The sequence below is a fragment of the Podarcis pityusensis genome (assembly GCF_964106645.2).
Source record: "Podarcis pityusensis genome assembly, chromosome: 18".
Lineage (NCBI taxonomy): Eukaryota > Metazoa > Chordata > Lepidosauria > Squamata > Lacertidae > Podarcis > Podarcis pityusensis.
The window spans coordinates 10,298,364-10,314,677 of record NC_138043.1 but is presented as its reverse complement, the minus strand read 5'-3'; the positions used below and the strand labels follow the sequence as shown (position 1 = coordinate 10,314,677).

Sequence of the window (16,314 nt, the reverse complement as noted above, 5' to 3'; positions counted from 1 at the left end):
AACCCACAGCGCCACCCGCATCCCATTTCCACTATTCCTTAAGACGTCCCTATTTTCATTGGAGAAATGTTGGCGGATCTAGAGTTATGCAGCCCCTCAGCCAAGATGATAAGTCACTATACAACATTTTGAGGACATCTGAAGGCAGCCCTGGATAGGGAAGTTTTTCAGTGTTTAATGTTACATTATGTTTTTCTATATGTTGGAAGCCGCCCAGAGTGGCTGGAGCAACCCAGTCAGGTGGGTGGGGTATTATTATTATTATTATTATTATTGAATAAGACATTACTATTTACACCGGTTGTGGCAATAGTCTGTTCTGCCTCTCCTTTTTTTGGTAAATGTTTTGTGCCACGGGGGAAGCGGTAACTCTGTACTGATCAGGCCCAGACAGAGGGGGGGGGGCATATGGGCCACTTGGCCCGGGCCTCCGATTCCAAAGTGCTTTTATTTTTAAAAAGCACTATTGTATATCCATATTTTCCATTTTGTCTTTATATGCAGATACGGTTCAAGCCTTGAAATAAACTTATTTGTCAGCACAACTTTTGTGAAAATTATTTATATACTCACTTATTTATAAGACTTCGGTTATCCCCAGGGTAAAAAAAAGGGGGGGGGCACATTATCTACCTGGCCTGGGCCTCTGGAAGGCCCTGGTACTGATATGTTATGGAGTTTGTATGCGATGGCAATAAAAGGTCTGATGGTGATGATTTTCACCGGTGAAATGCTGGAGGGTGGGCATCTGTCTCCCCCTCCCTTTCCCGCTGAGGTTTAGCAACCCAGCGGTGCCTTACATCTGTAACAGAAAGAGACCTGCCTTTCAATGGCGTCACCAGAGAAGGAGGTCTCTCTCTCTTGCTCTCTCTCCCTCTCTTTTTTCCTTGGGTGAAGGTGGGGGGAAGCACTGTGGGGGCTTTTATTTTTCTTAATTAGCCTGGCAAAATCCCCCTTCTTTTTTTGCTAAACAACCCGGTCTGCCTCATGCAACCTCCATTTGCTTCCTGAAAAGAAGTCTCTCTCTTCCTCTCCCTCTTTCTGTTTTTTCTTCTCCTTCTTGCAACGAATCCGTTAGCTCAAGACTTTTTGCAGGAGGAGCGTTTCCCCTGAATTCCCCCCTCTGCCGCTTCTCTCTCCCTCTCTCTCTCCTTCTTCTCTTTCCAGCTGTTGCTTGGGGAAAAAACTTTGCGCCTCGCGCTTGGATAACCTCTCTCATCGGACCAACCGAAATTTCCGGCAAGAAACCCGGGGCGGGGAGAAGAAAAATAAAAAAAAAACAAAATTAGAGAAAGGTATGCGAAGGGGAATTTATTTAATGTTTTTTTCTTCCTTTGGGAACTTTCTGGTTTTGCAAAGCTGGAGGGGGGGGGGGGTGTGTGATGAAGCGCTCCAGGGACGGAGTTGCAGAAACCGTGCGCAAAAACGGCTGGTTTGGGGGATGAGGCCGGGGACGCGGTCTCTCCCCGGCCCCCCACCCGAAAAGATGTCTTGCTTGGGGCTTTCTGTCTCTCTCTCTCTGTTCCGGAGAATGGGAAGGGCTTGCTGCCTTCTGGGTGGGTGGGAAAACATTGCTGCAAGATGCCAAGTATGTTCGCCTCGCGTTCCCAAAATTCTACACGTATGCAAAAATCTCCAGGGCTGATCTCGACCATCTGCAGTGGCGGGTGGACTAGGAAAGGAAGGAAGCATGACTTTCGGGGTCCCCCGTCACCCAGGGGTCCTAAAAGCGGCTGAATTCATGCATTTATACAGTATAGCATTTCCCTAACTGGTACCCCGCGCTTCTTGGAAACTATAAGGCATAGGAAATATTTATTTCCACCAGCGGCTTTGACATGTTCATCAAAATCTGAGATGTAGTAGTTATTTTATTTTATTTTTAAGTGTGGTGATCTGTTGTAGGGCAATGCCAGGGACAGGGACTGCCCAGGTTGCTGGTTGCAAAGGGAACCCCATAACAGCCCCACAGAGCCGTAGCTATGAAGTGGGGGGGCTGCCAGGTTTTGGGCCTCCAAAGGGGTGCCATGGAGTGCCATGGAGCCTGTGTGTGTGTGTGTGTGTGTAGGGGGTGTCAAACTGGGTCTTTGACCTGGGTGAAATAAAGTCTAGTCCCCCCCCCCCGGCCAGCCCCCAAAGTGTATGCCCACCCCTGACTATCTCCTTGGGCCTGGCCAGTGTTCCAACATCAGTCTCCCTTTATATGGTGGCTTTGGGTGTGGGGTTTGTGTGCGAGAGCCAGCCCCTTCCCAAATTATTATTATTTTTACTAATTAAATTTGCGTACCGCCCTATACTAGCAGGTTTCAGGGTGGTTACAACATAAAACCACAGTATAAAATACATAATAAAAACATAAACAAGAACAACCCAATCACTCCACCCCCCAAAAAAACACATTTTAAATGGGCATTGGATATCAGCCAGCCAAAGGCCTGGCGCCTAAAGGGGTTTAATGAAGGCGCCAGGCGAGCCTACCTGGGGAGAGCATCCCACAGGCGGGGAGCCACTGCAGAGAAGGCCCTGTTCTCATAGAAGAAGCACATGAAAAAGGGCCTCAGAGTCTGGGTCGGTTCATATGGGGAGAGGCAGCAATGGAGGTATCGATGGGCGTTGCCATTCAAATGGCATGAGTTCACTGCATCATGTGATCAATTATGGAGGGTGGGGCTTACCTGCTCCCCCCCCCCAATATTTTATTTAAGTTGGCACCCCTGTGTGTGTGTTTTCCTCCCAACTTTCTGACAACCTTTTAATTACCTGCATCTGCTAATTGGGCATTGCGGGATTACACGTCTACCTTCCCAACAAGCTTAAACGTGCTTTCTTGTCTCAGCTGCTCTTCAGGTGCCCACGAAAAAGAAGTCAATAGCTGTGTGGTTTTTTTCTTCTTCTTCAAGCTGGGTATCTGGCTCGGAGCTCTGGGTCATATGCTCTGATTGGATCCTTAAAAGCATTCCCTTCCGTCCAATTTTTTTTTTTTTTTTAAACCCACACTCCAATGCACCACAGGCTCAATTCAATTAATCCCTCGCAACCTGTTGTTTTAATCATCTGAGCAAACTTGAGTTGAAAAGCCAAGCCATTCGCTCAGTGACGTCTGGTGGGTTGAGAGTGTAAATAATTGGGCTTAGTAATAATTAAAAATGAGAGCCGGGGTTAGGAGGAGGCTGGAGGTGAGCGTTCTCTTATTACCTCCATTTCAGATGTTTCAAAGCTAAGTTCCATGGCCTCTTTTTATATTTGGAGCCTTTAATAGCTGCCTGACGGGCATGCAGTTCACCCCGTGGTGCCCCTTTTAGCATGAAGGCATTCAGGGACATGGCAGTTGAATTTCTGATCAGGTAGCGACCTTCTCTGAAAGGGATATCTTGTATCCCGCTTGGACTACTGCAATGCGCTCTACGTGGGGCTACCTTTGAAGGTGACCCGGAAACTACAACTAATCCAGAATGCGGCAGCTAGACTGGTGACTGGGAGCGGCCGCTGAGACCACATAACACCGGTCTTGAAAGACCTACATTGGTTCCCAGTACGTTTCCGAGCACAATTCAAAGTGTTGGTGCTGACCTTGAAAGCCCTAAATGGCCTCGGTCCAGTATACCTGAAGGAGCGTATCCACCTCCATCGTTCTGCTGGACACTGAGGTCCAGCGCCGAGGGCCTTCTGGCGGTTCCCTCCCTGCGAGAAGCTAAGTTACAGGGAACCAGGCAGAGGGCCTTCTTGGTGGTGGCGCCCGCCCTGTGGAACGCTCTCCTACCAGATGTCAAAGGGAAGAACTACCAGACTTTAAGACATCTGAAGGCAGCCCTGTTTAGGGAAGCTTTTAATGTTTGATGTATTACAGTATTTTAATTTTTTTTGGAAGCCACCCAGAGTAGCTGGGGAAGCCCAGCCAAATGGGCAGGGTATAAATAATAAATTATTGTTGTTGTTGTTGTTGTTGTTATATCTAGGTATGGGGAGAGGGGAAAAAATCTATTCAGTTTGCACCGAGGCGAACTGCATTTTCTGAAATGGCACACAAACAAAACAAAAGGAGCTGTTCGTTGAAATTTGCACTTTTCCCAATTCTGTAAAATGGTTCTCTGGCCAGGTAATGTGCAAAAATGGCTGACCTGGGTGATGGAAGAGAAAATAAGGTGCTCTTTTGGAAGAAATTGCTTTGCAAAACCAGAATTGGTCTATTAGTCAAGCCTGCAGAAATCTGCAGGAAAGGGCGAGTGAACTTTCATGAGGACTTTCAAAAAACAAGGCACCAACTGATGTGTCAGCATGCAGAATTTGAACTTTAAGAATGGAAGGACGAGGAGCTGAGAGGAACCAAAATGGATAGATTGGTCTGTCCTTGCACTCTTCACATGCTTGTGGGACACCCTTGACTCCTCACTCGTCTTCAAATCATAGAGTTGTCCTACTCAGAGGCAGCATACAAATAAAATTATGTATGTGCTCAGAGGTTTTACCACAATCAAGCAGTATGTAGGTTTTGCTACATTCTGGAAGCCAAGCCTTATGAGGAACGGTTGAAGGAGCTGGGTATGTTTAGCCTGGAAAAGAGGAGATACAATGCCATCTTCAAATATCTCAAGGGCTGTCACATGGAAGATGGAGCCAGCTTGTTATCTCATGCTCTGGAGGGTAAGACTCGAACCCATGGCTTCATGTTACAAGAAAGCAGATTCTGACTAAACATCAGGAGAAAAAAACTTTCTGGCAGTAAGAGCTTCTTGACAACGGAACAGAGGTTGTGGACTCTCCTTCCTTGGAAGTTTTTGAGCAGAAGTTGGGTGGCCATCTGTCATGGATGCTTTGGCTGCATTGCAGGGGGTTGGACTGGATGACCTTTGGGGGCCCCCTTCCAACTCTACAGTTCTATGATGCTGTGGTTTTATTTCACTCTCATGCCTTTACCTCTCTGATCAGTTTCCTTGAGACTTTTGTGGTTGTTGCTCTTGAAAACTATCTATTTATTGCGTTTAGATCCCACCTTTTCTCTGCAGAGCTCGGGGTGGCATACACAGTACTCCCCCTCCTCACTTAACCCCCCAACATCAACCCTGCGAGGTAGGATAATAAATAATAATAATAATAATAATATTTATTTATACCCCGCTCTTCCTGGTTCAAAACCGGGCTCAGGGTAGCTAAAAACAAATTTAAAACACACACTTATAAAAGCAGCATAAAATACAGTACAAAAACATGAATAACAGTAAAATTCAAAAATCAGTTTAGGGGATATAAGCATTAGATAATCCCCAGGGCTAGCTGGCTGAATTGGTCCTACTTGGGCCAGTGAGGAGGCCAGGGGAGAATTAGCCGTGGGGTCTAAGAGCGGGTGGTTTTCATAAAAGGAGAGGGGGAAGGAAGAGAAAGGAAATCAGTCTGAATTCAAATTAAAGGCCAAGTGGAATAGCTCTGTCTTACAGGCCTGACGGAAGGAGGTTAAATCCTGCAGGGCCCTGGTCTCATGGGACAGAGCATTCCACCAGGTCGGAGCCATCACTGAGAAGGCCCTGGCCCTGGGGGAGGATAGGCTGAGAGAGAGGGAGACTGGCCCCCCAAAGGGCATCTGGTGAGCTTTGTGGCCAAGTGGGGGCGGGATTTGAACCCAGGACACACAGGTCCTAGTACAACACTCTAACCATTATGCCACTACTGGCTCCCAGTTGCGGAGAGTCGGTTATGCCAAAATCCCCCAGCCGAGTCCTACTCAGAGTAGACCCACTGAATTTAAAGCCGTCAACTTGGGATGGGCCTACCCTGGGTCAGCAATCACCCGATGATGAAATAACCACATTTCCGAGCTCCTGGTCTTCAAAACAAGAGCTCAAGGTCCACGGGTCCCGTTGCCTTCCTTGCAAAAATCCTTCCTCGCTTCTTCGCAGGCGGAGAGGGACCCCTCCAGCCCATCTGCTTCCCATTACTCTCCTCTGCAGCTGGATCCGAAGCCAGCGCGGCCGGGCTGTCTGCAGACCCAGTGGCAAAATTGGGAACAGACGCTCTCTCTCGCTCTCTCCTTCCCTTCAACAACAATCTGGATTTTTAGGGGGGGGGGGAGAATTAAGATGTAAACTAATCCTCTCTGTGTCCTTCTCCCTTGCCACTCTCCCCACTGTTTTTGTGCCACAAGCACCTCGCAGTTTCTGTCCTCCTTTTTTTCTTCCCCCACTATCTTTCTCTCTCTTGAGCCACAAAATCTCTTCTATGAGCCACAACAGCTCTGCCTCCATGGCAGACGCAGAGATGCTTCATGTGACTCCCGCAGTAACTAGACAACCTTTAGAAGACATCTGAAGGCAGCCCTGGATAGGGAAGTTGTTGGTGTTCAATGTTTTACTGTATTATGTTTTCACGTATGTTGGAAGCCGCCCAGAGTGGCTGGGGAAACCTAGCAAGATGGGAGGGATATAAACAATAAAACAACAATTGCTGCTGCTGTTGTTGTTATTGAATAGGACATGCTCTGGTTATCTCCCGCTTGGACTACTGCAATGCGCTCTCCGTGGGGCTACCTTGGGTGACCCAGAAACTGCAATTAATCCAGAATGCAGCAGCTAGACTGATGACTGGGGGCAGCCACTGAGACCACATAACACCGGACTTGAAAGACCTACATTAGCTCCCAGTACATTTCCAAGCACAATTCAAACTGTTGGTGCTGACCTTTAAAGCCCTAAACGGCCTCAAAGGCCCAGTATACCTGAAGGAGCGTCTTCACCCTCATCGTTCAGCCCGGACACTGAGGTCCAGCGCCGAGGGCCTTCTGGCGGTTCCCTCATTGCGAGAAGCAAAGCTACAGGGAACCAGGCAGAGGGCCTTCTCGGTGGTGGCGCCCGCCCTGTGGAACACCCTCCCAGCAGATGTCAAAGAGATAAACAACTACAGTGGTACCTCGGGTTAAGAACTTAATTTGTTCCGGAGGTCCGTTCTTAACCTGAAACTGTTCTTAACCTGAGGTACCACTTTAGCTAATGGGCTCTCCCGCTGCCGCCGCGCAATTTCTGTTCTCATCCTGAAGCAAAGTTCTTAACCCGAGGTACTATTTCTGGGTTAGTGGAGTCTGTAACCTGAAGCGTGTGTAACCTGAAGCATCTGTAACCCGAGGTACCACCGTACCTGACATTTAGAAGACATCTGAAGGCAGCCCTGTTCAGGGAAGTTTTTAACGTGTGACATTTTAATGTATTTTTAATCTTTGTTGGAAGCTGCCCCGAGTGCCAGATGGGTGGGGTACAAATAATAAATTATTATTATTATTACTTTCATTGGAGAAATGTTGGAGGGTATGCATCTCAGGGCCCCACGCTAGGCCAAAAGGTTCCTGCATTGGAGGGGCTTGAACAATGATCCTTGTGGTCCCTTCCAACTCTCCTGTGATGCTCCTCTCCGACAGAGCGATGCCGCAGACTCCTGGCACATGCTGAGCGCCCAGGACCAGCCCCTCCCCGCCGTGACGCCCGCCCCGCCCTTGCCGCCTCCAGCAGAGCACCCAGCGGCCGAGGATGGCCACCCAGGAACGGGGGACCCCTGTCTAAGCAAGCGTGGCGGCTCAGCGAAAGCAATGTTGGGGCAGACCCCCTCGGCCTGGTCCAACGCAGCCCCCATCGCAGCAAGCATCCTAGCCCACTATGGCGTCGGCCTGGAGGCTTCTGACCTGGACCCTCGTCTCGGCCGTGTCCGTGGGCAACCTCCCAGGCTACGCCTTCCAGTCGCAAGGTACGGTGGGGGGGCGGCGGGCCAAGGGAGCGCAGGTTGAGCCCCAAGCTGCTAGTCCTCAGTGCTTGTTTTATAGGGAGTTACACTCTAACCTTATTCTGCCAATACTCCATAAATATACTGAAATACAGTGGACGCTTGGATTGTGAACATGATCCGTGCAACCTGAAACGTTCGCAACCAGCACCTGCACACATGCATGTTGTGATTTAGCGCTTCTGAGCATGCGCAACTGCCGAAACCTGGAAGTAGCTCGTTCCGGTACTTCCGGGTTTCGGCAGTCCACAATCCGAAAAACCGCAACCTGAAGCGGCTGTAACCCGAGGTATGATTGTATACTGAACAGTTTCTTGCCACTCTGTCGCTCCTAGATAACAATCCTGGTGTGACACACAAGGTGGCCAAATTTTGGGCAGTAGCAATTAAAATACGACATGCAATCATTAGTACATTTCCGAGCACAATTCAAAGTTTTGGTCTGACCTTTAAAGCCCTAAACAGCCTCGGCCCTGTATACTTGAAGGAGCGTCTCCACCCCCATCGTCCATCCCAGACACTGAGGTTCAGCTCTGAGGGTCTTCTGGCGGTTCCCTCGTTGTGAGAAGTGAGGTTGCAGGGAACTGGGCAGAGGGCCTTCTCGGTGGTAGCACCCACCCTGTGGAACACAACTCCTAGCAGATGTCAAGGAGATGAAAAACTACACAACATTTAGAAGACACCTGAAGGCAGCCCTGTATAGGGAACTTTAGAATGTTTGACATTTTATTATTTTCCATATTTTCTGGAAGCCAGCCAGATGGGTCAGGTATTATTATTACCCAGGATTATAACACATTGTCCGACGAACATTCCTAGGTCAGAAAGGTCCCCCCCCAAATATTTTTATGTATATGTGATTTTACATTATTTTACTTTGTTATGCTTTTTAAATTTTGCAGTTGGTGTTCTATGTTTTGATACTGGTCATTGACCGTAATATAACGACTTACTTACTAGACCTCAAGGCAGGGGAAAGGAAGCTTTCTTGACCTGGGGGCTGCATTTGCTTCTGGACAGCCTTCCAGTGGCGAGGAAGAGGCCAAATTGGGTGGGGGAGATGGGAGACTGCCTCTTCTGGGATGTCACATACTAGATGGACACAGAGGAACAGTGTGAGGAACCAGCTGGGGGACCCTCAAGGGAAGACGTCTCAGAGCCTGTACGGTCATTAGTGGGCAGAAGGAGAAAAGGGAGGACTGGGGTAAGGAGATGTTGGAAGCTGAAAGGGTAACAGGGCTTAGTGAGCAGGGAGAGTCTGTGCCAGAGAGCAGTCCAGAATCAAAGGCTGCAGCAGGAGAGGAAGGAGGCCAAGAGGCAGAGATGGTGAAGCGTCACGGGTGTCTCCCCCTCTTGCTGTGACAAGCTCCCTTCTCTTCTTGTCCCCCAGAACCAGGAGAGGCGTGAAGAGGGCAGAGGAGAGGTTGCCTGTGTGCAGGCACAGCCTCCGATTGCTTGGGGGAAATTCTGGATTGGATGGGACTGAGGCAGCTGCTTCATGGGGGCAAGACCTGCCAGAGATAATTTGCTTTGCTCACTAGGCCTTTATCCATCCAGATACAGTGGTGCCTCGCAAGACGAAATTAAATCGTTCCGCGAGTTTTTTCGTCTAGCGAATTTTTCGTCTTGCGAAGCACGGTGTCGGAAAAGTTTTGGAAAAGCTTCAAAAATCGCCAAAAACCTCAAAAAAGGCTACCACACCGCGTTCTATGAGTTGCTCCTCGAAGTCAAGTTGCAACTGTATTAACGGTGTTAAGAAAAAGGAAACAAACTCGCAAGAACTCACAAGACGTTTCCGTCTTGCGAAGCAAGCCCATAGGGAAATTCGTCTTGCGAAGCAGCTCAAAAACCGCAAAACCCTTTTGCCTAGCGAGTTTTTCGTTTTGCGAGGCATTTGTCTTGCGGGGCACCACTGTATAGTCGGAGGAACGCCTCTACTTAGAAGGGGTGTTCACATGAGAGCAGGGAATGCCTCTTCTTAGGCAAAAACTGTGGTCCACGTAGTGCTGCTGGAGCAGCTGGACTCCCGTCTCCCAGCACCCAGTGTGACCATTGGTCAGAGGGGATGTGGGAACTCGACCCCAACAGCATCTAGAAGGCCCCAGGGGCACCCCATCTCTCTCTTGCGGAATGAACATGCATTGCCATGCCAAGCAAAACCCTGAAAATGGCCAGGGCACTGAACCCAGATCCCAATTCACCCATGTGCATTTCTTTTTTCTCTCTGCATTTCCTTCCCCCTGCTCCAGAGGAGTTCCTCTCAAGCCTCGACCACTATGAGATCGCCTTCCCCGTGCAGGTGGACCAGAATGGGGACTTCCTGACGTTTGACGTGAAGAGCCCGCGAAAGCGGCGGGCCCGGCGCGGGACGGGGGCCCCCTCCCACGAGTCCCCCCGGGAGCAGCAGGTCTTCTACAGGGTCTCAGCCCACCGGGCGCAGTTCCTCCTCAACTTGACGCTGCACACGAACCTGCTGGCGGAGCGGTTCCGGGTGGAGTACTGGCGGCACGACGGGGTGGACCGGAAGCACGAGTTCCACGAGGACTGCCACTACTCTGGCCACCTGCAAGACGAGTACCTCAACTCCAAAGTCGCCATCAGCAACTGCAACGGGCTGGTAAGCTGTCCCCCGGCTCAGCCTCGTCTGTGCTAGGCCTGGGACCCTCCCCTAAAAAAACCCAACAACAACAGGGCAACGTTCTAGTCCTCATTGCTCCCTAAAAACAATGTAAGATTCTAGTGAAGTCACAGGGAAGCAGGCAGAGGGCCTTCTCAGCAGTGGCACCCTCCCCGAGGAACACCCTCCTGTCAGATGTCAAAGAGAAGGGAAAAAAACACATACACAACTTTTAGAAGACATCTGAAGGCAGCTCTGTATTGGGAAGTTTTTAATGGTTAATGTTTTATTGTGGTTTTAATATTTTGTTGGGAGCCGCCCAGAGTGGTTGAGTAAACCCAGTCAGATGGGTGGCACATAAAAAATAAAATCATTATTATTATCACTCCCAAAGAGAGATTTACGCTATTCCTCCCGAGTGGAAAAGGTTTGCACTTCGGGGAAAAGGTTCTGCAGACCTTCCGTGGGCGACTCCTTCCACTCTTCACTTTGGAAGATCCTCCTTGGTTTCTCAACCCGAGACTCATTCTTTCCCTCTTTACAATTCAAGGAGGAAAATTTTGCAATGCCTCCTCCTGTTGTCACTGTCTCTTTGGCTCCCAGCCTGAGGACATGGCGGTAACTCAGTAAACGCCCCCGACACGCACCCCCAGACAGTCTCCTAACCATGCAAGATCCCAGAACGGATTCTGGAGTAAGAAATTAAGATGATCCTGGCTGCTGGATCATGTTAAAATCCAGTCCGGCATCCTGCTGCCAGCCCACAAACAGGACGTGAGCATGGCAGGAACTTTCCCCACTGATTTTGGAAAGTAGTTTGCCTGTTCACGATGCCTTCAGACACCTCTTAAGACCTCGCAGCCAGATTTTGCAAGATCACAGCCTCCAACATTTCTCCAGGGAAAATAGGGACATCCTATTCAACAACAACAACAAGAAGAACAACAACTTCCCTATGCAGGGCTGCCTTAAGATATCTTCTAAAAGTTGTCTAGTTACTGGATCTCCTTGGCTCAGGGGTTGCATCACTGCATACCCCCCCCCCACATTTCTCTGACGAAAATGGAGACGTCCAAAGGGAAAGCGGGACATTCTGGGATCAAATCAGAAACCAGGACGGCTTCTGTAAATCTAGAACTGTCCCTGGGAAATTGGGACACTTGGAGGTCTGCAAGACGGTACCTGGGATCAAGGTGCAGGTTTTCATTTATACAGTGAACGCTCGGGTTGCGAACGTGATCCGTGTGGGATGCACGTTCACAACCTGCAGCGTTCGCAACCTGCAGTGGTGCATCTGCGCACACATGGGTTGCAATTTGGCACTTCTGTGCATGCGCAAAACGCGTTTTAGCGCTTCTGCGCATGCGCAGCCCCCGAAACCCGGAAGTAACCCGTTCTGGTACTTCCGGGTTTCTGCAGGTCCGTAACCTGAAAAAACGCAACCTGAAGCGTCTGTAACCCGAGGTATGACTGTATTTGAATACTGCCAGGTGCCATTCTGAATCAAGATGGTAGACTAAAACTTTCAAAACTGCAACGATACCAACAAGATTTGGCTGGATTGTTCCTGAGATCTAGGTGCAGGTTTTTGTCAATGTTTAAATGCGGGTGGCGCTGTGGGTTAAACCACAGAGCCTAGGACTTGCCGATCAGAAGGTCGGCGGTTTGAATCCCTGCGACGGGGTGAGCTTCCGTTGCTCGGTCCCTGCTCCTGCCCACCTAGCAGTTCGAAAGCATGTCAAAGTGCAAGTAGATAAATAGGTACCACTCTGGCGGGAAGATAAACGGCGTTTCCGTGCGCTGCTCTGGTTCTCCAGAAGCGGCTTAGTCCTGCTGGCCACATGACCCGGAAGCTGTACGCCGTCTCCCTCGGCCAGTAAAGCGAGATGAGCGCCGCAACCCCAGAGTCGGCCACGACTAGACCTAATGTTCAGGGGTCCCTTTACCCTTTACCTAAATGCCACCGGACACCATTTTAAGAAGCTGGGAAGAGCCTGCAGAATCATCTAGCACAGCATCCCTTTCTCACAGTGGCCAACCCTTGGCTAGTAGCCGCTGATGGCCCTCTCCTCCATGAATCTGTCTAATTCTCTTTTAACGCCATCCAAGTTGATGACCATCACAGCCTCCTGGGGCAAGGAGTTCCATCGTTTAACTCTGCACTGGATAAAGAAGGATTCCCTTTTATCTGTCTTGAATCTTCCAACGTTCAGCTTCATCGCATGCCCACGATTTCCATAAACTCGAAAGCCCCAGGCACTGCAACCTTTCTGATGCGACTCCTAACACAGGCCGAATTTCTCTCCCGTCTCTGCAGCGGAATGAAAAGGAATATTGTCGAGCAGCGCGGGATAAGATGGGAAGGGAAGCCCTCCTCCCAGGGCACTTTTAACTCTTAAAAAAATAAGAGTTTCCCCTGCTCTCTCTCTCTTTTAAAGCATTTGGAAATCTGCTAGCATGGTTATCAGTTGGTCTGTGGGTCCCCCAACTTTTTCTCTCTCCCTCCAAGCCCCCTCCACAAAGAACCAGAGTTGAATCACTTCTGTGTGTGTGTAATGAAAAGTTTCTGGTTTCCCAGCCCTAGAAAGGGGCGGTGTTGATGGCCTTGCTTTGGATTTCCTTTCCGGACGAAAGCTTTGTTGCTCTTGGCTGCAAGCCACGCTTCCGAGGACAAGCGGGGTAGTGTGAGGCTAGGCTGGCAAGGAGTCCGGCCGAAAACTCGAGCGTCAGCCGGAGAGAGAGCAGCCGGGAAGGAGGGGGGGTCGCCTCGTGGCTTGCGGGCAGGGTCACCCTGGGGTGCAAAACATAAGGACGTAAGAGCAGCCTGCTGGGTCAGGACAGCGGCCCATGTAGCCTAGGATCCTGCTCTCGCAGTGGCTGTCCAGATCATGGAATCATAGAATTGTGGAGTTGGAAGGGACCCCCAGAGGTCCTCTAGTCCAACAAGCTGCAGTGCAGGTTTCCTGTGGGCAAGCAGGACCCAATCAAAAGCTCTTTCCCTTCCTGTGTTTTCCAGCAACTGGTATTCAAAATCATTTGTTGCCTGCAAACCACAGCCGTTAATGGCTAGTAGCCATTATTATTGTTATTATTATTATTAATTCCAATTTATATACCACTCTTTATCAGGAGATCCCAAGGCAGTGTACAACATTAAAAACACATTTCAGAACATCAGTGATACAAACATAATAAAAAGCATAAAGGTAAAGGTAAAGGTACCCCTGACCGTACGGGCCAGTCGTGTCCGACTCTAGGGTTGTGCGCCCATCTCATTTAAGAGGCCGGGGGCCAGCGCTGTCCGCAGACACTTCCGGGTCACGTGGCCAGCGTGACAAAGCTGCTCTGGCGAGCCAGCACCAGCGCAGCACACGGAAACGCCGTTTACCTTCCCGCTATAAAGCGGTACCTATTTATCTACTTGCACTTAAGGGTGCTTTCGAACTGCTAGGTGGGCAAGAGCTGGGACCGAAAGATGGGAGCTCACCCCACCGTGGGGATTCGAACCGCCAACCATATGATCGGCAAGTCCTAGGCACTGAGGTTTTACCCACAGCGCCACCCGCGTCCCAAAAAAGCATATAAATAAAAAGCATACTGACAGCCTAATAAGAAAGCAGTCGTCATAACGGTCTTCTCTGCCACACGTTCACAGGCCGTAGATTATTTAATAGCCATCGGCCTGGGCAAAGAGGAATATTTTTGCCTGGCACATGTGGTGATGCTGCCAGGCGAGCCTCTCTGGGAAGAGCATCCCACAATCGGGGAGCCACCACAGAAAAGACCCTGTTCTCTTGCTGCCACTGGCATGGGGGACATAGAGAAGGGACTCCGGTGACAAGCGTGGGGTTGGTTCATACTGGGAGAGGCTATCCTTAAGGTATTGAGGTCCGGAGCTGTGCCAGGTTTTGTAAGGTTGGCACCAGCACTTTGAATTGGGCCTGGAAACCAATGGGCAGCCAGTGCGGTTGTGCCACTATTGGTGTTCTGTGCTCGAACCGCCTTGTTCTGGTGAGTGATCTGGCCGCTGAAGTTTTTGGACCGTCTTCAGAGGCAGACCCACGTATAAACGCATTGCATGTTCCTCTCCGCTTCTCGTTCCAGCATGGTGTGATCATCGCAGACGGCGAGGAGTACTTCATTGAGCCCCTGAGCCCTGGCACCAATATCAGTGGGGGGCACGAGAGCGAAGGGAGTCCCCATGTGGTCTACAAGAGATCGTCTCTCCAGCACCCACACATGGACGCCGCCTGTGGGGTGCTAGGTACGCCGTGGGCCAGATCTGGGTGGATAAACACTACAGACATTGGAAGGGGGCACGAGGGTCGTCTAGTCCAACCCTTTGCAATGCAGGAACCTTCCAACCAACATGGGGCTCGAACCCACCTCCCTGAGAGTCTCCTGCTCTCCCAGCTGAGCTATGGCGTTCGTACGGCTGGGATGCAGTCCTTACTTGCCTCTCTTGCTGGGATAGAGGGTAAAGAGAAGGGGTGTTTCCATAGCTGTCAACCGTCCCTTATTTGGCGGGAAAGTCCCTTATCCCAGCGCCATGTCCCGCTGCTGTCCCTTATTGATGATGTCCCTTAAATTTCCCGGGTTTCAAAGGAAGCAGCTCCTCTCCTCTCCCTCCCTCCCTCCCTGCCAGCCAGGGAGGAGGGACGCTCCAACTGTGTGGCTTGCCTGAGTTGCTCACCCAATAAGGAGTCTAAGAACGACTGGGGGGGTGGAGCTTGCATGCCTTGTGCCGATCAAATCGGCTGCATTGCCTGGGGACTCGCCTTTGCTCAGCACTTCCCAGCGGAGAGGTGACGGTGGTTTTCCTTGCTGCATCCCCTTTGCCGGGTTGCTGCGCTGTGGGAACCACGACTTGAGGCTTCATTTGGCTGCTGGCTGGGCTTTCTGCCTTTGTCGTGGAGGGGCTCAGAAGTTGAACATACCTGTGCTTGGAAAATCCCTTATTTTGTTTGTTGATCCCTTATTTCCAAGGCTGCTGGTTCCTTATTTTCAAATCTGTAAGTTGACAGCTATGGGTATTTCTGAGTGTAGAAACTTGCCTGCTTTTGCCTTTCGACCCACCTGGCCCCTGGAAGGTTTCCAAGGATGAAATGTGGCCCCCACTCTGCTCTGCATATTTATCTGGGAGTAAGCCCCAACTGAACGTAGCGGGGTTTATTTCTGAGTAAACACGCATTGGGTTGGGCTTTGCAGCTTCAAAGCAACAGGAAGTGAAACACCCTTATGTAAGTATTTGGGTGTTTATTTAAAGTATTCCTGTCCTGCTTTTTTTCCACGGAGCATCCAGCCACAAAAAAAGAGAATAGCGTCAAGCTAGGAGTCTTGACTGATTGATGTAAGCTGATTTCAACTGCGAAATATGATTTATAACAACTGAGCAACCATCAACGTCTTTTTTGGAAAGCACCCATTTGTAGAATTGGAAGGGACCCCCAAGGGTCATCCAGTCCAACCCCCTGCAAGACAGGAATCGCAGCTAAAGATTCCCTGGCAGATGGCCACCCAACCTCTGCTTAGAAATCTCCAAGGGAGAGTCCGCCACTTTCTGCCCGCTTTTGCCTCTGGTCCTGCCCGTGGCTGGCGTGTGGCCCCTGAGTGGTTGCACATATAGGAATGTGGCCCTCGAGCCGAAACAGGCCAGAAATCTGCTTGGCGGTAGTAATTTTGAAAGCCATCTGGGAGGCTCAGTGAGGAATGCATTTTGACCTAACAGACGCTTGGTTCAAGGATGTGGTTTTGGATTCCGGTTTGCCTTTGTGGGGGAGACACACGCCTCCCGCTAACTTGGGAGCTGGAATCCAAAGGATCGGATTCCCAGATACCAGAAGGAGTAAAGAAGAGGACACTGTCAAAGCCATTTTGCACTGAATGCTGCCAAGCGGCCTTCTGCTGCCCTCTTCAAGCACTCTGGTCATTCCCTGCGT

General features: G+C 50.1%; 1 protein-coding gene across 2 annotated transcripts in view; it reads left to right on the top strand.

Annotated features, from left to right (window-relative positions):
* Positions 1 to 825: 825 nt before the first annotated feature.
* The window catches only part of ADAMTS10 (ADAM metallopeptidase with thrombospondin type 1 motif 10), a 43,356-nt gene continuing 27,867 nt past the window's right edge, over positions 826 to 16,314 (top strand). For both annotated transcript variants that reach the window (XM_080988776.1, XM_080988775.1), the window contains exons 1-4: positions 826 to 1,295; positions 7,400 to 7,722; positions 10,008 to 10,375; positions 14,480 to 14,639. In XM_080988776.1, the coding sequence (XP_080844902.1) occupies positions 7,635 to 7,722; positions 10,008 to 10,375; positions 14,480 to 14,639 (616 nt within the window). In that variant the 5' untranslated portion in view covers positions 826 to 1,295; positions 7,400 to 7,634. The remainder of the gene's footprint in view (positions 1,296 to 7,399; positions 7,723 to 10,007; positions 10,376 to 14,479; positions 14,640 to 16,314) is intronic.